General features: G+C 29.9%; 1 protein-coding gene across 1 annotated transcript; it reads right to left on the bottom strand.

The window, feature by feature from the left end:
• Positions 1 to 12,607: 12,607 nt before the first annotated feature.
• Positions 12,608 to 14,253, bottom strand: LOC125422817 (FCS-Like Zinc finger 5-like). The gene is made up of 2 exons (XM_048474959.2): positions 13,644 to 14,253; positions 12,608 to 13,025 (listed from the first exon to the last, which is right to left on the bottom strand). Exons 1-2 carry the CDS (start codon positions 13,979 to 13,981, stop codon positions 12,887 to 12,889), a joined length of 477 nt encoding a protein of 158 aa, XP_048330916.1. The 5' UTR covers positions 13,982 to 14,253; the 3' UTR covers positions 12,608 to 12,886.
• Positions 14,254 to 23,306: the final 9,053 nt, after the last annotated feature.

The following is a 23,306-nucleotide window of genomic DNA, read 5'->3' as shown; positions in this document are numbered from 1 at the left end:
ATACTGTTTTTTTGTCGTTTTAAATAAAGCACACAAAGATAAAATCAGATTTTGTTTTAAATTTTATAATATTTGGAATTTGAACTTTTCACTCAAATAAAAAAGTAGTTAGATGATTTTTATCCTAATTATAAGCATGATATCTAGATGGTTGGTTGAAAATTTGTCATTTGGTTCAAGTAAAACTCTCTCTCTCTCTCTCTCTCTATATATATATATATATATGTATGTATGTATATAAAACCATTTAAATTTCAAATTCTCTAATTCCTTATAAATTCATTTTTTAATATACAATTATAGAGTGGTGACTTTTCATGGATTTCCTTTATTATTTCATGTGAGATTGTGTTTCGTCCCTCAAAATTCCCCGAGCAAAAAATAAATAAATAAATAAAAATTAAAACTATAAATATTTACTTATATAATTTTTTTTTTCTTTTGAAAAATTGGGGAGGGGGTGAATTAGTACCTTTTAATCTAATAAGAACTCAAATATGACTATTTATAATTTACACTAATTTCAGTATAAATTTTACAAAAAATAAATTCTCTATAGAGGGTGCTTTTAATAAGTATATGCTTTTTATTTTGTTATTAATAATGAATAAACTTATACATCAATAATCATTATATTTTCTTCTGAAAACATTTTAACTAATTACCTAAGTTATGTTCTATATATAACTAGTTAATACTCGATGAAATATAAAACTCTATATATAAAAATGATGTAACACATTTTAAATTTCAAATTCTCTCAATTTATAACAATAAAACAATTTAAAATTGTTGATTTCAGCTGGGTATTCAAAATACGGTACAAATTGGACTCATGAACAATGAAACTTGGGCTTGCTAATCTGTATATATTCATCTGTTGGGTTTATACCTTTGGGCCTACCACTTTTGAACAGCTAGTCAACTAGGCCTATTAATATTAAATAATTTTATTATTATTATTTTCTTTTAAGTTTTAAATTGATAATGGAAAGACTTGGTTTTTTTCCATTTTTATAAGAATGAAAAATTTTCAATTCAAATTTAGCATATTTTGCCATATAGAAAGAATATGTATAGATATTTTTGGTAAATATATAGAAAGAATATATTGAATGGTTAAACTTGTATCAAATTATGATCTCTTGATTGCAAAGTACTATAATAGGATTAAATAGTATTTTTAAAAAAGGATTAAATTGATTTTGATTTTGATTTTATATATTTTTTAAAAATTTTGTACCAATTTTGATATTTTAAATGCAAAACATTGAAAATATGATTTTTTTTTACCATTATTTTTTTCATTTTAATTTGTAAGAATGTAGATCAAAATTTATGATTGAATACTAAAATTTGAAATGATTTGCTTGCTTTTCTAGACATTAATTATTTTTAAACCTTGATTAAGGATGTCGACAAAGGAAATTACATAATTATTAACATAAATAATAAAAAAATATAATTCTAATTTGGAAAAGTATAAAATAATTATAAATAAAAAAACATATTTCTAATGGAAATTTTATACAATGTAATCTTCAAAAAAAATAAAATAAAATAAAAGGCTCACCATGTGGGACCTGGGGAATAGGTAGATTCTTGTTTTATTATTATTTGTTTTAAGCGGCCGGAAATAGGAAATTGTTTCCAAGATGGGACCCAAATTTACCTTTCTGGTTTTTAATGTCAACCCTGCCCCATGAGATTAGGTATTTGTAATCTGAATTCTGAATTGCCTTTTGCTTGTTAACACAATTATCTATTAAATTAAAAAAAAAAAAAAAAAAACATTGCTGGACCTTGAAACCTGGAGCAAAAGTGACTTTCCAAACTCAGTAGTATCGCTGCTCTTGAATTGCTTAAAAATCTTTGTGGTAATATAAATATGAACAGTTTTTCAGTTTTTTTACCCCCTACTATCAGCATTAAGGAAAAAAAAAAGAAAAAAAGAAATTGTTTTTGTACTGCTATGTAATTCTCTGTAGCATGATGCCCACATATTTATTGGATGAATGTGTATAATAGTGACAGATGTAGAATCTTGTAAAACTAGCCACATCATAGACTTTCAAAAGTTATGTAATAATTGAGAATAGTTGAAATATTTCAATTTTTTTGTGAAATAAAGAAGGAAAACTAAACTACAATAAGATGAAATATATTTCCTTACAATTGATCAAAACTATAAAGAGAAATATAATTCCAACATAGTGTATATATAAATTTAGAATTATTTTGTTTGCGTGGGGATCGTAAGGGGGAAAATATAAGAACGTTTATTTCCATCAGTATTAATAAAAAGACACCCTTTAACCCCAAAAAAAAAAAAAAAGGACACCCTAGTGGTGAACTTGAGGCATTCAAAGAGACACGTAAATAAAAAGGTGTGCACACATAAATGTAATATATACAATTAATCATACACACAGAGATTGTGTACGGTATATGGGTTTCATGAAGGAGAGGTGTTCATATAAAGAGAAGCACGACGAGGTTGAACATTACTCATGCATTGTTTTGTAATTATAAGTGCAATCCAAGCCTTGTCATTCATTAGAGTGGATAATATATATCTAACTAGCTATTTCTTTATACAATAAATTTTTTTTATAATAATATTCCATAATGAAATAATTTATATCTAGTCATAAAAAAACTTTTGGTTTCAATTTCAACAAGTTATAAATAAAAATAAACTTTACAATAAATTATAAGTTTTTAAGACTTCATCTTTAAGAAATTTTGCTTCCATACAATTATCTGTATATTACAAAAAATATATGGCACCCTGTATTAAAAATTTAACGTAACATAAAATATTTATGTAAAATTGTTTGAGATATTAATTTATTTTTTATAGTTGTTAAAAAATGTATAAATTTAAAGGTACATAATAATTTGCCTTGAAGCCATAATATTTCTAACTTCTCAACCTTATTTAGATCTTCTTAGCATGTATTTTTGTGCTATTATTCTCAAAGATTATGTTTAAATATCAAATTCAATTATTTTCTAATTTTTTCCTGATAAATAAGATGTGTGACTTGATCAATTGAAGATTGCAAATAATGAGTAAGATAATAAAATTTTCAATTATATCTCCTCTAAATTATAATCTCTTTATAGTTATAAAATTAATTTGGCTCCAACCGTCTGATTATAGAGAAATTTTACTATATATATACAGTCCCATTATTGCGCTCCGTTTTGAAAAGAAAATTTTCATGTATCAGGTATAAAAAGTCTCTTATCAAATTGATTGGATATAGCATTATATTAAAATTTTAAGTAGATTGAACCTATCTTTTAAAATTAAATATAAAACTTGATAGGATAAGTATTTAGTGTAATTAAAAACTTTCTCATTGGACTAATAAGGTGCCTTTTGCTGCTCGATTACTGAATACTATAATAAAATGAATCATAGATAAAAATTTATCTAGAATTTCGAATAACAGAATATTGTTAGGATAATATTATACCCGACTTAATTATATTTGTGATCTATATTTTCTGCTCAATAAAGTTATATTTCATAGTGGGCCAACATAATTTTGTCCATAAGGTTGGACAATATCAGTATGTGGTGGGTCGGGCAAGGGTGCCTCTGAAATCTAAACCACCTCATAAAACTTAAGGGTGCTTCTTTTTACATGATCAAAACTTCTTCTTGCACTGCATTTTACATAAAATGACCAAACCCCCCCTTTTTTTTTGTTCAATTTTTTCTTCTAATTTTTCTTTATTTTCTTTATTTATTTTTTTCATCTTTAACGCCAGCCAGAATCACTTTGAGGTTTCCATATGAGTATCCACCACCATTAAAAAAAACAAAGAAAAAAAGAAAAAACCAAGATTGCCTACAAACAAAGGATTGGTGGCAAACACACACGGCAGTTTTTATTCTTTTTGAAACTTATCTTTACTTTTTCAATGGGTTCACTGTCTTCCCATACGTAATCCCGCAGCCACCAACAACCTGAGTATCACCAGCAGCCTTGCTATGAAAGAGAAGGGTGAGCACAAAATTCCTCCATAAACAAAGGCCAATAAATCTCAAAGATGTGAACCCATTTAGTATATATATGAAAAATAAATACTGAACTGTAGCTGGTGGCGGAAAACTCAATGTAGATTGCCGGAGTTTTACAACCGACCTTCCTTTCAGGATGCTAGTGTTTAAGGCAAGCCGCTGGCAGTCCCTGTAAATCTTTGGTGACGAGACCAAACCCTATGGAAAAAACAATTCGCCAACTTTTGAAAGAAAATTGAAAAAATGAGGATGTTTTCTGTAATTTCACTTATAAACACAGTGTCGGTATAAATTCTAGTCGTGTAAGTAGAAGCACCCAAAACTTAATGGGCTTTGTTTGGCTGTGACCTTGTCTCTATCCTCTCATAAAGTCACCAAAAATATAAAATCTTGTATGCATCCTCAGCTGGTACCACTCCAAGTCGTTTAGTGACACGTGTAAAATAAATTGCCACGTCATAAACAGCTCACATGCCTGGATGAATTTTCATGTGCGTTTCCTCTTCCTTTTTCATCCCCTCCTTTCTATTCCAACTTTAACCCTCTTGAAATCTCACTGCAATTTTCATTATTTTCCCAGCCATTTTCTTTTGCCACTGCACAATGTGACTTTTTTATCACACAAACCCTTAACCTCAAAAAGAGAAACTAACCCACTTTTTCCAAGCTTGTATTGCCATGACTTTCTCTCTCTAAAATTTTTTATTTTTCTTTTATCTGGTCCTTAGGAGAGAAAACCTGGACTATCTGAGTCTAAAACCGATTATAATTGTGGTCAAAATTTTCTTGTTTTGATTTTCCCTTTCTATTTTTGACCAGCCATTTGCTGCTATATGTTCACATCCAAACATTTTCAGAATGTAGGACAAATTTACAAGCATTAACCCGCAAAAAATAACCTTTATAAGCCAGAGAGCTTTTATTCTCATCAAAATGTAGAACCCATAGACCACAACCATAGAAGAAGAAAGGAAGCTGTAAACGAAAAAAATAATAAATAACTTACATAACAAGATTTTGAGAATGTGGGTAAGTTTTTCTAGGATGAGTTAGTTTTCCAAAGTTACGCTTAGTTTGGATGTCAGAAAATTCGAAGGAAAAAAAATTGGAAGGAAGAAGAAAGAGAAAAAGAAAATAAGAGGAAAAAAAAAATGAAGTTCTCTATTATGCTTAATTATTCAAAAATTTGAGGAAAAAAATTATTAAAGATGATAGAAAGTGACTCACCTTCCACACCAAAGATTGGGAAAAATGAAAATCCTTGATATTTGGTAATTTTCCATATGTTTTTTCTCCGGCCTTTTCTTTTAACCAAACATTTGAAATTAAAATCCTTAGCTTTTTTTTACCCCTTAACTTTTCCTGGCTAGAATTCAAGTTCCAAACATAATTGAAATGTGCTGAAAAGCTATTTTGTTCACTAGCAAGAGTGAAAAATAAAAAATTAGTGAAATAATGAAAATCGGAATCAGCTAGGTTTCTAGAGTGTTAACTATGGTGGGAATAGACATAAGAAAATGAAAAAAGAAGAAGAACGGCACATGAAAAATCAATTGAGAATGTCAATTGTTAATCACGTGGCAATTTTTTTACAGGTGGTACTAAACCACTTAGAGTGGTACCAAACCAACTGAGGCATTTAAGTTTTTCTCCCAATATATTTTGTTGTTTTATATCCATGCACTAACACGTATCTGCTAAGAGAAATTTTCATTTACACTTTTTTAATTTTGTAATTATTTTATATAAACCTATAATTTTTTTTGAAAAAAAATCAAAACTGATCTTTATCTAATTTTCTAAAACTATCAAAGATATTAAAAATTAATTTTAATAATTGAAGGGTAAAATTATTTTCTACAATGTTGAAATATGTGTTTTTAATATCATTTTTATCTTTAACTATTAAAATTAATATAAAAATAGATAAACGAATCTGTCTTAGTATATATAGAGAACTTAAAAAAGATTAATAATGTTTTTTTAAAAATGTAAAATCTAAATATAATAATGATAAAACTGAGAAGTATAAATAAAATTTACTCTTCTATTAATATATTTCCAAGCCCTCCCAAAAAAAAAAAAATTGGTCCCCCAAACATTATTAGGTATCCCTCTCCAATATGATGGGCCATGGTTTGCTCAAACAGCTCTGACAGCTGTCTTCTCACTTGTGACTTGGTTGTCTCATATGGTTAATGCTTTTCTTTCAACATTATGAAGTGGAAAACTCGCAGTGTTTGGTCATGACTCATTGTTTTAGTTCTTCCATGATTGGCCTTGTCATTTGAGGTTTGCTACATTTATTTGACTGTTTTTTTTCTTTTTCTTTTCCCCTACCCTAATATTTTTGTGATCATCGGTAGAGTACTTATGAAAGTGTCTGTGTATGGACCATTTAATTAATTTGGTTCCAATTCTTTTTCAGTTCATAGGACGGATTGACCGTTGCACACAATGTATTATTGGAGATTTGGCATACAATCATTTGATTGAAGGTCTCTCGACTAAGTCAGCCTCTTAGAATTTGTGTTGAGGTAGGGAGTTGAAAGTATATATTGTCAATGCATTCTAGTGATTTTTTTCTTTTTCTTTTTTTTGGTGGCAAATTAAGTTACTTAAGTATGATTAACCTAAAAGGGTGAATTCCACAAATCATGAATCTCCTGATCACGTCGTTATACACATAAAAATTATAGTTCATATGGTGCATGGTGGAAAGAGAAAATAACCATTTTATGAGTGACTTTTTAGCTAGCACAAGCATACAACAGATCTTTTCGCAAGAAATTGTGTGAAGGAAAATGCATCCTCATAAAAGCATAATAATGAAAGGTAACATCAAACTAAATCATGTGGATATTATTAAAATAATTAATGTTAAATGTTCAACCATAAATGGTCCGTAACATCTATGTTACACATGGTAAAGTTGCGTATAGAAGTTTCACCCTCGAAACTCAAGTTGCATACACTATGCTTTGCGTTGAAGAATGTAGAGAGGAACAAAACATAGCATTGGATAGGGAGAGCCAAAAAACTGAAATAATAGAGTTAATTCCGATTCGAGACAGGGATATCCCAAAGAAAGTTACATACTAAATAGAAACTGCGAAGCTGAGGCCATTGAAACTGTGACGTGGGAATTCGTTTAAAAACCCCAAAACCAGCTCCATAAAATCTGAAAGGCCATGAGGAAGTCATTGTCTGCAAGGTGGGATGGCATAATAGCAAGAAGGAATTGCTTATGACAAACAGCCTTTAACAAAAATAACCCAAGTGGGGTTGAGGTTAACGTTGACGTTGACGTTGACTATCATCCTTCCAATGAGAGAGAGGGACGGTGCTTAGGTGTAAAGCTATTACTCGCTAGGGCCATTGGGGCCCTAACTCTTAATTCGTTGGAAAATTACCAATCATCTACACCTCTCCATATTTAATTATTTGCTCGTTTCCCAACAAAATCACCCACCTCATGCTGCTTCTTTCTTTCTCTCTGACCAAGAAATTAAATGATTTTTCTCAAAATTACAGTGCAACATAAAGTAGGCACCTGCGACTTGACCTTTGGATTTTGGGTCCTTTAGCAGAAGCAGAAGTTGGTTGGATTGGACCCATTGGATTGTGCCCTAAACTGGGAAACATGGAATAAATATTACGTTTTCGTTTTTTTTTTTTCGGATATTAATGGTGGAAGATTAGGCATAAATTTTCATCCATTATTTAAGAAGTAGTATAATAACAAATGGACATTTGAAGTATTGTACCACATTAAGTAACATATCATTAACCTCAAGTAATCTAAACAATTTAGCTACTAAAAAAAATCTTATATATATTAATTTACATTAAACCAAAGCAAGAGATCTTTTTTTTTTAAATAATTAATTACATTTTAATATTTTGAATTTTGATTAAATTGTACGTTAAACCTTCAAGTTTAAAATAGTTCATATTAAAATCTTTAATTTATAATTTATTTTACATTAATCTAAAATTTAAATTTTTTTTATTAAAAAATTGAATTCTACATTGATTAACAGAAAGTTTAATAATCGAGAAAATTGATTAATTTTCTCATAAATCAATTAATCAATCTTTTCTTTTTTTAAACGTATTAAATTGTAAGACTATTATTTCAACGGTCTCCAACAAGATCACTTATTAAACTGATGAGGTTTTGAGTTTTGCTCAAATTTTCATCATATATCCAGTTATGGGAATAAAACAGAAAACGCAGCATACGTACTAGCTAAGAAAATGTAAGTCCCAACTATGAAGTTTCTATCCCTCATATTCCGAAAGGAAAGATTAGAATCTAGCTATACTTAATATGTATAACCGATCGAAGAATCTGATTTGAATATCTTTGCATCAGATTCTTTCTAAAAGATAATATTGTTTGTTTCTCATTAAAAATAAATAAAAATAAAAACCAACACAACATTTACGTATCTGTTTGTTGTTATTTAAAATCAAAGCTAAATGAGAGCCTTAATCAATGACTAGATTTTGAGACCCTGCCCCAAGTGGAAATACCCAAATTGAGTATTACAAAAGTAATAATATTATAATAAGGAATAAATAGCTAAGATTATATACAAATTGAATCTTAAATAACATGGGTAAGTGTTAAGGAATAAATAGCTAAGATTATATACAAATTGAATCTTAAATAACATGGGTAAGTGTCATGAAATAGTCAGCAAGAAGGGTGGGGTAACAGAAAATTAAAATAAATAAATAAATCAGGATATTTTAACGTTAAAAATAAAATAAAATGAAAGTGTAAGAAATAAGGATATTTGGGTTGGCGCTGACCCCATTAGGCATGGGATTAGTTAGGAGGTTGTGGAGTATGTGGAGTCAGCGACAGGTTAGAATCAGATATTTTTTAAAATTTTGTTTTTGTTAATTTTGAAAGCTACAATTGATAAAAACCCAATAATGAAAAGGCATTGATTTTTTAATTTATTCATAAAGTGCTTCATGGAGGCTAGCTGCTTTGCTTTTGCCCTTTGACGCTGACACATGCCCACTTGTGCTGCAAATAGGCCTTTTTTAAAATTTAATAGTTATAAATTCATCGTCTCCCTAACTGTTTTGATGCTAAAACAAAATAATTTGGGGAAAAAAAAGTGATCATGCACTCAAATATTTGCGAAAAAAAGTACACTGGGTTTCAGGTTGTTCTCGTGCTTGTACAGGATCTTCGGCTTCACCAAACACAAAGTCTGCAATTTGCTCTCGTTTTGTTTATTGTATTATATTTTTTAAAATTTAACTCAATTTCTATGTTTGTTATTTAAAAATTGTATAAATAATTACTTTACCTATTTTTCATAGCTTTTATATTATTTATATTAAATGATATTACTATTGTACTAACTATATATCATGTAATATCAAATAAATATCACAATTTCTTTCCCCCCCAAAAAAAAAAAAAAACAAGAATTTCCTTTGACAAATTTGATGAAGGTGATCATAGCATGTAGTCAACCTCAATAGATAATATCATATAGTTAATTTCATAAATTTAAATAAAAAACCTAAGTAAACGAGCCTATTTTATGTTATACAGGTTTAATATTTACAAAAATATAAGTCGAAACGACTTAACACCATCTAAAATATTGTCATAAATAATTGACAAATCAACAAATCAGAATCCACATTTGATTGCTTCAAAAAAAAAAAAAAACCTATTATTATTATTATTATTATTAGAACCATAATAGTTCTTTTTTTTCCATTTTTTTTTCTTTTTTGGTGAATGAACTAAAATTGTTATTATTATTATTATTATTATTATTATTTTTTGTTTTTTGGTGAAAAACGATAATTGTTCTCTATAGATCAAGTGGTGGACAATGTCGGATCATCAAGTGGTGGACAATGTCAGATCATAGATGCATATGACACAGTTTTCGACAATGATGCAGTGCCACTCTGTCATATTATTATTGGTTCTGAGTAATTTTTTTGAATTTTCTCTCTGTTAAAAAATTTAGTCATTGGAACTACAAGTACTGTAACACACGCACACGAAGGAAACCAGAAAAGGAGTATTAGTACAGAGGTACGAATACTTATGTCATAGACACTTGTGGACCAACTGTTTTATGTGCACAAGAACAGATAAAAATAAATTAATATTATTTAAAAAAATTGAATGAAAAAGAATTTGAAATTATTCGATCCCCAAGCGTTATGCTCCCCAATTGGCCAATTTGAGAGGCATTGACCCACTTGAAAAAGAAATTCACCGATATCCTCTAAAAACCTGCTTTGTAATTAAAGAGATTTCGAACAAGTGCACCTATATATATATATATATATAATGTTTCTTCTTTTTTATATAAAAACCCTAATAATGCAATTACTTTATTCTCTACTTCTTCTTGTTTAATATATATATACAAAATTACTATATATCAGCCAGTTTGGCGTTTTACCATTAATTCGACTTGATCTAAGAGAAATTTAGAAGCAACTTAATATATAAATAGCTCTGATCCAATATGCTTGGTATTTATATGCTTGGACTGTTTAAGGAAAAAAAGAAAGAAAAGTGATTATGATAAGATAGTGGGTGCTAATTAATCTGTTATTTTTAAAGATAATAATAATTTCACGTGTCTCAAAAGTGATTCTTATAGACATGCTTGTATGCAACATATTGTTTTCTCATAACATCATTAATCATTTTCCTATGAAACTATACACATTAACAAAAAATATAAGCAATTGCTTCTCCATATTGTTTACTGTTTTAGATTAACGTACGGATTAAGGATGGGTTTATCTCTAAAAGGGTATTCGGAACCCAAACATTTACGAAATCATAATGAAGCAACGTAGATCCATAGAGAACAAAAGGACTATATTGAATTGTAAAAAGAATATATGCTGCTAGTGATATATGACAAAAGAATATAATAATCGATATACAAATATACTTTCTCAGTACCTTTTAATTTATGTAAATTAAAAAAAAAATCTGGGTAAAAAGTAACATCCATGTAAAAGACAGGCAATAAGATAATGGATCATGATTTTTCTTGTGGCCTTATAAAAATCTAACAAGTAACAACAATAATGCATGCATATTTGAATCCAAACTCATGGAAACAAACCTTATAAAGTTTTCTCATTAAATATATATATATATATATATTATTTTTCTTTTTGGACGTATCAATAAATATATGGATCTTTTATTCATCCAAAAAAAAAAATATGGATCTCTTCATATAAATCTAGTTCTGTAAGCTGTAGAATAAAAAATAAAAAATCATAAAATTGATTATTAATTTCAGATTAGTTATTAGTTAGTAAACTTAAAAAGAGAGAGAGAGAGAGAGAGAGAGAGAGAGAGAGAGAGAGAGAGAGAGAGAGAGAGAGAGAGAGAGAGAATCCAAAAAAATAAAAAAAGAAAAAGAAAGAAAGATGCTGACGCTGGTAGGAAAAAACCAGCTGTAATGCGGTCCAGAGTAAAAAAAAAAGTCAGAAAATCATGACTGCCAGGCGTCAGCCACTCATTTATACTTCTGATGGAGCCGCACATAACTGTGTGTGTGTGTGAGATTTCACGGCTCACATGGCAGGAGATCATGTGGAGCCAATTACGTGGGCCCACAAAACCAACAACTGTGGGGACACTCTTAGTCATTTCCGATTGGTTAATTCCCACTCAGCTTAGCTTCCCAACTCGGTAAAAAGCAACCCTCTTTGAAAATTTGGGCTCCCCATGCTCCTTCTATATGAATCCGTTTCCCATTTCTTTCATTTTTCTTTATTATTATTATTATTATTTGTAATGTGCAAAGTGGGGGTGGGACCCATTCCATGCAAAGCTCGATTCCTCGTTACAACCACTCATCGTATTTCACGTGTCAGACTGTCAGAATCTCTTCCCCCCTCTTACTTAAACATCATCATCTCCACAATATTATCATTATTATTTTTTTTTTCTATTTCCTTTTAAATTATACCTTATTTTTATTTTTTTTAACTAATAAATTAATTTTTCTTTTCTGGTTAAAGAAATTGAGCTTCTATTCAGAAAACAACCTGGAGGGCTACAGCTTTTTTTTTACTCGGCATTAATTTGCTTAATTTTTTTAAACTCTTTTAACCACTACAACTAGTAGTGATTTTTAATACTTGATCTCGATACGAAGATTCATTTAATTAAACCCACCGGAAATATCTATAAGTGAATATCTTGGGATATTTTCCAACCGTGTTAAATTTACAATCAAGAAAAATTTACAAATTTTCATACATACATTTGTATACATATATAATTCTTCATTTTTTAACAAAAATTTTTTAAATTGACCATCTCATGAAAACAGAATAAAAAGCCACGTGTTACGATAAGAAAACAAGAAACAAGAGAATCTCTTCGAAACAACACTAACCTCCAACTCAAACTCTCAATCAAATGGCCCATCGATTTTCTCTCTAATATGCACCATCATTGATTTATTGATTCATTCGCATTCATACAAAACCAAAATTAAACAAAAAAAGACAGAGAAAGGGAGAGAGAGAGAGAGAGAATGTTGCAATTTTTTTTCTCCCATTTAATTAATACTACCAAAAGCAAAAGAGGAGAGAAAGGAAATGGAAAAAAGTAGTACAGATTTGGAAGCGGAATAAAGTTTGAATCCACATGAAAAATAAAAATAAAAATAAAAAGCTTTCCAAAACTTGCCCAGTTTTGCATGCAAATAAAAACTACATCATCCTCCCAATATCCATTTTGATATATATATATATATATATATATATATATAACTGAGAAGACAGATCGAGTATTTGTTAATTGTATAAACATTGCTAGGAGGCGGCCACAGTTTCACCTTTGGTTGAAGAAGAAGCAGCTTCTTTCTTTGAAGTGAAGGAACACTTTTCTTTTCTCTCGTCTTGGTTCATCTGCTGCTGCCGGCACTCTAGACTACAAAAAGCACTATCTCCTCTGCAATATATATATATTATGTTTCAAAATTTAAAAATATCAGTAACTAATTTTAAAAAAATAAAGAAAAAAAAAACAAAATTTTTAATTTGTGATCTTCTTACCAGGTATAGAGCCATCAAATATGGTTTGTTGGATTATTATTATTATTTTTTTAATGATCATCTAACGGAAAATCCCACAAAAATAGGAAATAATTAGTTTCCCACTAAATATGGTGAAAATGGTTAATCCATTCGAAAACCAGTTTCGTATTTAAAAAAATTATATATAAAAGGTAGGAGTAGAACTTTAAAAAAAAAAAAAAAAATTCATGAAGAAAGATCTATCTTCTATATATACAGAAAATTTAAAAAAAAAAAAAAAAGAATTCCATGCATGAAAATTACCATGAATCTTCCATGAAAACATTAACTATATGTGAAATTTAATAAACAACAAGCATATGGGATTCCTTATAGAAACAGTTCAGTGATAAAAACAATCCTTTTTTCCAACAATAATCCAAGTTTGAATCCCATATATCCTCAGTAAAAACATGTGTGGGAATTAAGTAATAATTGCATAAGATTGGAAAAAAGATAAAGAAGAGAGAAGAAGAACAAAGAATATATTGACCTGTACATGTAAATATCACGACTAGGAACAAGACGGCGTTTACAGAGAGAGCAAGCTCTCAAGAAATGAGCCGTCTCAACAAAATCTGTCCTTCTATGACTATCACTATGGTGGTTTCTGGGGGACACCATGGCGGAGGCCGCCATCACTCTATGATCCAACCCATCACCACCACCACCCCATAAGCCCACCACCGGTTGAGCCTGGAATGGCTTTTGAGGATCTGATTGTTGTTGGGCTTGGCTTTCACCATTAATACTACTGCTCAGATCGAAGCCTATCTCCGACAAGCTTGTAGTCCTCTTCAATGGAGGTCGTGGTCTTTTCCCCAATAACATCTTCTCTCTCTCTCTGTCTCTCTCCCTCTCTCTTAAAAACTATTCCTATTGCTTCTCTCTAACTGTTTGATTTGTTTTTGCAGTGGCTTTGCTGCTATTCTCTAAATCTAGAGAGAGAAAGAGAAAGCCAAAGAGAGACAAAGAGAGGTGAAGGAGAATTGGAAGTGGGGAAGATAAAAGAGAAGCCGGAAACCGAGGAGTGAATCTCAGCCGTTGCTTGGAGTTAAGAGAACTGATATAAAAAAAACAAAAGAAAGATAGATAGATAGAGAGAGAGAGAGAGAGAGAGAGAGAGAGTGTGTGCTTGTGTTTGGTTACGTATACAAGAAAATCCCACCTAAGCCCCTCTCTCTCATTGCCTTTGTAATAATTAAAATATGAAAAATACTAAAGCTACTAATTAATCTATTAAAATGATGTGATAAGGTAATATGCTTTTATTTTAATGATTAAAATTTAAAAATATAAATCAATAATAATATAATGATATCTATTACTAGGTTAATAATATCTATTATATGATAAACATATTTGGTAAATTAATTGATACTTTTAACATTATTTTTATAATATATAATTATATTTTTATTGAGCAAATTGGGAGCTTTGGATACTTTTCATTCTCCAACGAAAGCTCTCACTTTTGATTGTTTTTAGTGGCCAATTGGATTGCTGTTGCGTTGATCATGACATAACAAGGGTTTTTTCTTATTTTTTATTTTTTTAAATTTATTGGTGACAATTGCTGTCATTAATTTCATTTTTTTATAATTTAATTTAATTAAAACCCAATGGAGTTTGTTATTGGGCGTTAAAAATCTTTGTTAATCTTTTTGAGTTGAGTGGTAAAACATGTTTAACAGAATGATGCTAGAATGATTCTCACTTAAGTGCTAGGCTTATATTATAATTAATTAATTTAGGGTTAGATTAACAATTTATCAAAACAAAAAAAAAAAAAGGATTAGATTATAATAACGTACTTTTTTTTTTTTCCTGAGGGAATAATAAAGTTCATTGTGATACAGCATTTTCCATTGGCTATACGAAAGTTGTACTACAAATATATATATAAATATACATGAAGAATTAGTCATGCAAAACCACAAATCAAAGTGATGTAGCATTAAAATAAAAATTAATGTGTTGTTTGGACGTCAAAAGGATTTGTAATATAAAAAGTAAATAAAATTAATCATTCGGTAGCAAAGAGAAATGAACCTATACATTTTTAGGGTGTTTATTCATGGAAAAAGGCAAGTATTATTGTATCAAAAAATGTGAATGTTCAAATATTTTTTCATATAATAAACAGTGTTAAACAACAAAAATAAAAACTGTCCAATAACTTATAAAAATTTTAAAATTTAGGTTAGTTACATATTATGGTCTGATTAGATAATTTAATTTTATAATTTAAACTAGGTAAAAATTAAACGGTAAAGCATGCTAGAAAAATAGTAGTGTAAAAATTTAAGTTCATGGCATAGAGGTGGGTGAATACGCAGCAGTTGATTGCGAGTATTAAGGTTGGATCTACCTGTGTGTGTGATTGGTCATTTTTCCGAGGTTGCACGCGCACTGCTTCAATTATCTACTTCTTCCTTTTTCTCTATTTAAATCTAATCAATACACTATTTTCTATATTTACATAGATGGGTATCTCTAATTACTTATATGCATTGGAGTATAAAAAGGTAGAAGGGATGAAAATTGTTACTACTTATATGGTACATTGTTTATTTGATAGACAGCATCTATTAGGATTACATACCAATGGATTTTGTTTATTAAGTGGTGGTGTGTAATTTTTTTTTTTGAATAAATAAAATTATATACAAATTTAAATCTTTGTCTCTAAGGCTTCATTTGCCTCAAGTACTAGAATTCCAAAGTTCTCTGAAACCTCAAGCGTATTGCGAATTCCGTCACGCATTGATCCGTGCTCTTCCAGGCGTCCGTTCAAGAAACTAGCAATTCCTTTCCATTTTTTCTCGAAATATCACTAACATTTGCGTTAGCAGGAAAAGATTTATTCTTTTTTTTCTTTTTTTCTTTTTTTTTTTAATTGGGTATATACAGGATTGGATTGAGATGGAATAGCCGAAGTGATTTGGGTTTCCTTGGAATTGGAATGGCCTTGGAGGGGGGAACTGAAATCGTCTTCAAGGGCTCTAAGTTGGGGTTGCTGTGTGGGAGTGAATTGGGTATCTTGGGATTGTTGTTTCTGATGGAGTTTTTGAAACTTGGATTTGATGGAATTGTTGATGAAGATCAAGTGGTCTTTGAGTTCTTGCAATCTGAGGGTGAAATTGGCAACAGCAAAAGCGTGAGTGTTAATGAGGTTAAAGGCTTTGTAAACTTGCTGTTTGATAGAGAAGAAAAAATAAATAATTATTAAATACATAAATAACCATTTTCTTTGGTAGAGAGAGAAAGTTGGCATTTTTGGAAGTGAAGGAGAAGAGAGAGGCTAAATCATTGAATCAGCATATCTAACAAACCCTTCACAGATAAAGGGCTATATTAGACATCCTTTATTTTCTTTTCTGCCACATCAGTTTAACATAGTTCTTTCATAAAAATATTGAAGAAAGTTTTTCCTTTAAAAATTGTCCATTTTAACTCATATGGCAAAATTTTTTAGCAATGGATAGAGCAATTGATAGGCAATTGAAAATGATCTTCTATTTACAAATCAAATTACTTTTTTTTTCCATTTTTTTTTGGCAAATGACTGCCGATACCCTTGCCATCCAAGCATATTAATGATTTTTTTTTTCTTTCTTTCTTTCTGTGATAAATTTTTTTTTTCTAGACAAGTTTACAAACAAAATTGATGAGAAATTTATTTGTCTTTAATAATAACAGTAATAATATCTTGAATTAAATTTATTAAAGATAAGTCCCAACCAAGCTCTAATTGTCCATCATTTACACATATCATGATCAATCAACAATGATAATGATAGTGAAATAGAATTATAACATTTTCGTTTCTTTTTTTGGTATGGTTTTCATGTTATCATTGGAGATGAAGGGAGAGAAAAAAAAAATTTGCTTGCTCCTATGAGCATTTTTCAATAATGAATGTTTATTGCTTTTTATATAACATATTAATTGATATTGTTTTAATTTATATAATATAAATAGAAAATTAATTATAAAATTATCCACCAATAGCATTTTGTATGTATGAAAATTATTTATGGTTATTAATTAATTATGAATTATATATATTTTGAAAAATTGATGATTTAAAAAAAATTATTTTTAAAAAATTTTACAATGTCTAAAGGAATTTTTTCATATTATTATATAATATGTTTATTTTTACAATCCATATTTCCATAAAAAATTATCTAAAATCGTTCAATAGTGTAATTGTTAACATGGCCGCAAGAAAGTCCAATTACGGAAAGTGACTAAACGAGGCAATATATTGAAAAGCTTATGAATCTGCATAATAATCTAGCTAACAATTTTCATTAAAAGAGATCAAAGATATAAAATCAAAATATTAATATTTTCCTGCTTTCTTTGATGGGGTCCGATTCTTTTTTTCATATGGAGAATAATATATGGTTTTGCGCACATAATACTTTAGCAAGTGACATTTATGAGATTGGGAGAGAACATATGCAGATTTATGAGAGATTTGATTTTTATACTATTATGATAGACTTTCATATCTTTAGAGTTTTACTTTTCATTAGATCTGATCCCATTCACTGACAAAGATTTCTGCCTCTGAATTACTTACCATGCATGTGGTTATGCTATAAATATTCATCCATAAATTAAATCTTTTTTTTTTTTTTTGGGTAACTTATCAAAGCCTGTTCTTGTTTGTATAATATATAATCACATTACCCAAGAGAAAGAGACTAATAGATATTTTCATGCCATAAAAAATGAAAATGTTATAGCCTAAAAATAAGAGAATTTCTTTTTACAATTCTAAAAAAACTTTATACAGTATTCTTTTTTATACACTACTATTTGAATATATAAAAAATATAAAATAATATTATACAATATTTTTAATATCTAAAATATCCACTATTCATAAAATCTTAATTAAGCCAAAAATATCTTCTTCTTTTTAATTTATTTTATTTTATTTTTCTTCATAAATCACTTACAAATTAGATACCACTATACGAAAACTCTTCACAACGCTTTTAGATGAAACCTATAGTCATGGAAATTTAATTTTTTTTTTCCAGTTACAACACTTTCCGTCTCAAAATTATTAACATCTCTAAAAATGTTTAGTTGTATACTTTTAAACATAGTTGGGATGTACAATCACATACTTCTAAATATATTTGAGATATTCGTATCTGAAAATATTTAGTCGTATACTTTTGAATATATAAAAATATAAAATAATGTTATACAATATTTCTAATATATAAAATACCCACTATTCATAAAATCTTAATTAAGCCAAAAAAGAATTTTTTTTTCCCATAAATCACTTACAAATGAAACACCATTATACAAAAACTCTTTACAATGTTTTTAGATGAAATTGATAATCATGGAAATTTAATTTTTTTTTTTCCAGTTACAGCACTTTTGGACAATAAAAAGATATATTTGTTGAATTATTCAGTCTCAAAATTATTAACATCTCTATAGATGTTTGGTCGTATACTTTTGAACACAGTTGAGATGTACAATCATATACTTATAAACATATTTGAGATGTTTGTATATAAAAACGTTCAATCGCATACTTTTAAATATATTTAAACTATTCAACCATATATTTCTAAACAATTTGAAATGTTCAATGCTACACTTCTGAGTACAAATATGTTTAATTGATAAATATACTTAATAATAATTTTAAATAGGAATAAAAATATAAATTTATATGGAATTATATAAAGTTCGTTTCGTAATGCAACTAGAACTTTTTCTAAAATAAAGAACTTAAATCGTTTTTTTTTTTTTTTTTTTTTTTTTTGGGTCAAAGAGAATGTTTTCATTGAAGGAAAAAGAAACACCAGTTAAGATCCTACTGCAAAATCACAGCAAAATCTCAAGGGTAGACAATGTCCCATCCAGGATACAAGGACTTATTCTTTACACTATTTGCGAAAGTAACCTTCCACAAACATTACTGAACTAAACGTTCTCGAATATCCTCAATAATAACTCCAAGGGCCCAAGAGAAGCTTGCGTCTTATGAGACACAACCTTCCACATGAAGGTCTTAACTTTAGGATGAACTATCATTTGCCAAATTTCCTTGCATTCCTCTCTCTTTTGTCTAGCTTGATGCGGTGAGCCCACAATGCCATCCATTTTCAAATCCATCAGCATATGGTAACACGATATCATTGCGAATTTACCATTTTTAGTTCCTGGCCAAACTTGTTGATTCAGACAATCTCGCAAGCTAATTGGAATTTTCAGAATTTGGCTTACAATATGATCCGGAAAAAGATTATCCAGCTTTTGAATTCTCCAAGTCTTCAAATTTGATTAAAATAAGCTCATGCACCCACCTTTGATTCTCCAATTTATACCTAGATAAGACCAAACCTCCATTCACCCATTTATCATCGCAAATAGAAATACTCCTTCCATCTTCTACCCGCCATTATAAGTGTTATTTTAGAATTTCTTTCCCTTCCCAAAGGCTCTTCCAACAAAAAGAGCTTCCACCCGAAATCGTAATTTAAAAAACTTGATGAAGAGAAATAAATTCCTTTCAACACCCGAACCCAAAGAGTAGTTGGATGTTAAACCATTTTCCATGCTTGCTTAATTAGAAAAGCCAAATTGAAAATCGTCATATCTCTAAATCCTATACCTCCTTCTTTTTTAGAAAGATTCAAGATGTCCGTTCGCGCCCAGGTTATACTTCTTTTCTCATCATTGTTTGCCCACCAAAAACGATTGATACAAGCCATGATTTCCTTGCATAAACTGCTTGGAATCTTAATAGTAAACATTCTATAACTAGGGACTACTTGAGCTACATATTTGATTAAAATCTTTTTACTTATTGGTGTCAAAATGTTATTCTACCAACTTGCAATTTTCCTTTTTATCCGATCCAAAATGCCATCAAGAAACTTTTTTTTTTTTTGTCTCCCCCATTCTATTGGCATCCTCAGATACTTACCTCCTCCACCGAGAACTGGATAATGTAAAATACCACTCGTTCACGTAAAGCTATAGGAACGTTTCTATCCAAAACCAAAGCAGATTTTTGAAAATCCACCTCCTGCCCCGAAGCTTGGCAATACCACTTGATACAGTCCAGTAAGCATCGACAGTCCTCCGGTTCTGCTCAACCGAAAAAACCACTATTGTCCGCAAAAAATAAATGAATGATCATTGGGCATTTTTCGGATAATTTTATCCCTCTTAGCCTTTTGTCTTGAACCCGCTTATTGATCTTTTTGGAAAGAGAGTCAACTATCAAAATAAATAAATAAGGGGACAGAGGGTCTCCTTACCTCAATCTTCTAAAGGGTATGAAACTTTCTTGAGGGTCTCTGTTATTGAGTACACTGGAAGTCACCATGGAAACACACAACTGTTGGAATCATACTGCAGAAGCTAAAAATCACATAATTGAATCAAATATATGATAAATATATTTTTATTATCCATTACTAATCTATAGTAGTATAGAAAATATCTTTTTAAATTCACAGGAACTTTTAAACTATTTTCTATGTAATAGATTTGCCTATGGACATACCTAATCACAATAAAAAAAAGAAAATTAATCTGAAAAATATATTGAAATCTCACAGTTTCTATTTTTCTCTCAAGATGTTTAATTTTCCTATTAAAATTCTCAGTCTTTAGAAAATTATACATAAAACCTTATATGACTGGAGACCATTAAGCAGTACATTTATAAATTGCTATACATAAAACCTTATATAAGTGGAGACCACTAAGCAGTATATTTATAAATTGCTATTCCTAATCCTCTTAGGTTTTATAATACCTTGGAATCAATTAACAGACTTCTTCTTGTATCGTAATAACCAGTTAACTGGACTCTGTCATTTAATAAACTAATTTGGGATTCTATGACCCATTATTAATTAAGGTTCTAAATTAATAGATTAGCTTGGTTCAAGAGTATAAATTCAACAAGAACATTATCAAACTGATCCAATTCTCTACAAAAACCCAATTTTCTTAAAAGCGCCTCCAAAAAATCCCACTCCAATATGTCATAAGCCTTGCTTTTATCAGTTTTCAGAGCTGCTTCCCAATTCTTCCCAAATTTTTTATTCTTCAAATAATGGAAGGCCTCCTGGACAATAATCACATTGTCTTGAATCAATCTTCTACCAATAAAAGCACTTTGATTTTCCATTATCAAACCTGGTAGAAAGGGTTTAATCCTAAGAACCAAAATTTTTGAGAAATTTTTGTAGACTAAGTTACAAAGACTTATAGGTCTAGATTGCCCCACCTCATCTGAATTTGGAACTTTTGGGATAAAGACTATAAAAGTGTGTTTAATACCTTCTGGCCGTACACCTTCTTTCATAAAATACCGCATAGCATAGAAAATTTTCTCCTCAAATATAAGCCAATTGGACTTAACAGAACATGCCTTATAAACTATTCGGACTCAGTGCATTCATAACTCCAACGGAAAAAGCAGCTTCCTTTACCTCTTCATGGGTTATAGGACAAAGCAGAAGGGTATTCAATTATCTACAATGGGATCATTATCATTCAAAACTACCTCAAAGTCTCGACTTCCTGTTGTGCAAAAAGTTTAGCAGAATGATCATTAACTACATTTTTCACCCCATGATCAGTCGAAGTCCAGACCCCGTAGGAATTCTAAATCTTAAAATTTTGTTCTACATTTTTCTATACAATGTTGAAGAGTGAAAAAAAAAATAAATAAATAAATAAAAGATAATATTTTGACCACCAACTTCAACTATTGAATTCTCGCCCTCTGACCCCAGAACACCTCCTCTTGATTCAACAGTTTCACTAAATCCACTGTCAGGTCCTTACATTTGAGGATGTCTTCTTGAGAAGCAGCTTGATGGTCAAGGTTTGGAAATTTTGTCTTTAATCTACTTGTTAGGAAATCAGAACAAAACAAACACAATACAATTTATCGAGGTTCGGTCAAGATGACCTACGTCCTCGTTGTTCCGGTGAGAGCTTCTGGTCTCTTATTGATCTTGCAGTAGTTACACAAACTATCCCTTCTTGTACACACACAGGTTTTCACATAGAAAACATACTCACCAAATCCTGAAGCCCCATTATACACCCTTTCAACTTATACAATCACTCAATCTCACTTAGAGATTATTTCTCACTCAGAAAAGAATACAATTAAAGAAAAGGTAAAAAGAATCTTGGAGCTCCTCTCTCGTTCATAAGCTTGAAGAAAGACTGGTTCTGTTATTTCTGTTACTTCTATCGAAAGGAAAGAGTTCTGTGCATATATATATTACACACCAGCTTCAAAACGACGTCGTCCAACTTATGCCGTTATTCTGTTACTATATGCTGGAAATGACTGCTTTGCCCTTCTTTATTTTCAAGTAAATGAAACGATGCGTTTTGATCTTTTGAGACTTATCCATTGAATTAACTCGAGTCTTCTCCAAATGTTGACTTCATGCATACACCAGATCTTTACAAGATGCATTTGTGGATTATATCTTCACATATCTCCACCTAATCCACAAATTCAACCAAATACAGAAGCTCATCACCATCTCAGCAAAATTCTTCACAAATTGGTCAGCCTGCTCCTATTCGAAGCAGGTTCTTGCAAGTATTAAACTTGCCAACAGTGAGCACTTTTGTTCCCATATCTGCAGGATTAAACTCTGTAGGAATCTTCTCCAATCTGACTACTTTCTGAGCTGTCAAATCTCGAATGAAATGATATCTAACTTGAATGTGCTTAGATCTCTCATGAAAAACTGGATTTTTACATAAATGAATTGCACTTTGACTATCTGAGTATAAAGTGACCTCCTGCTTAAGTACTTTAAGCTCTGTCAGTAACCCTTTAAGCCAAATGGCTTCTTTTGCAGCCTCAGTTGCTGCCATATATTCTGACTCAGTAGTTGACAAGGCCACCACAGGCTGCAACTGAGATTTCCAACTTATGCAGTTTCCACACAAGGTAAATGTATAAGAGGACATTGATCTTCTCTTGTCTCTATCTCCTGCATAATCAGAATCTAGATATCCATTAAGCTCCACTTCACTTGAATCCTTCTTATAAATCAACCTTTCATTTGTTGTATGCTTCAAATACCTTAGAAGCCATTTTAAAGCTTCCCAATGA

This window comes from Ziziphus jujuba, chromosome 5, assembly GCF_031755915.1.
Source record: "Ziziphus jujuba cultivar Dongzao chromosome 5, ASM3175591v1".
Taxonomy (NCBI): Eukaryota; Viridiplantae; Streptophyta; class Magnoliopsida; order Rosales; family Rhamnaceae; genus Ziziphus; species Ziziphus jujuba.
This window is presented reverse-complemented; position numbering and strand designations above follow the sequence as displayed.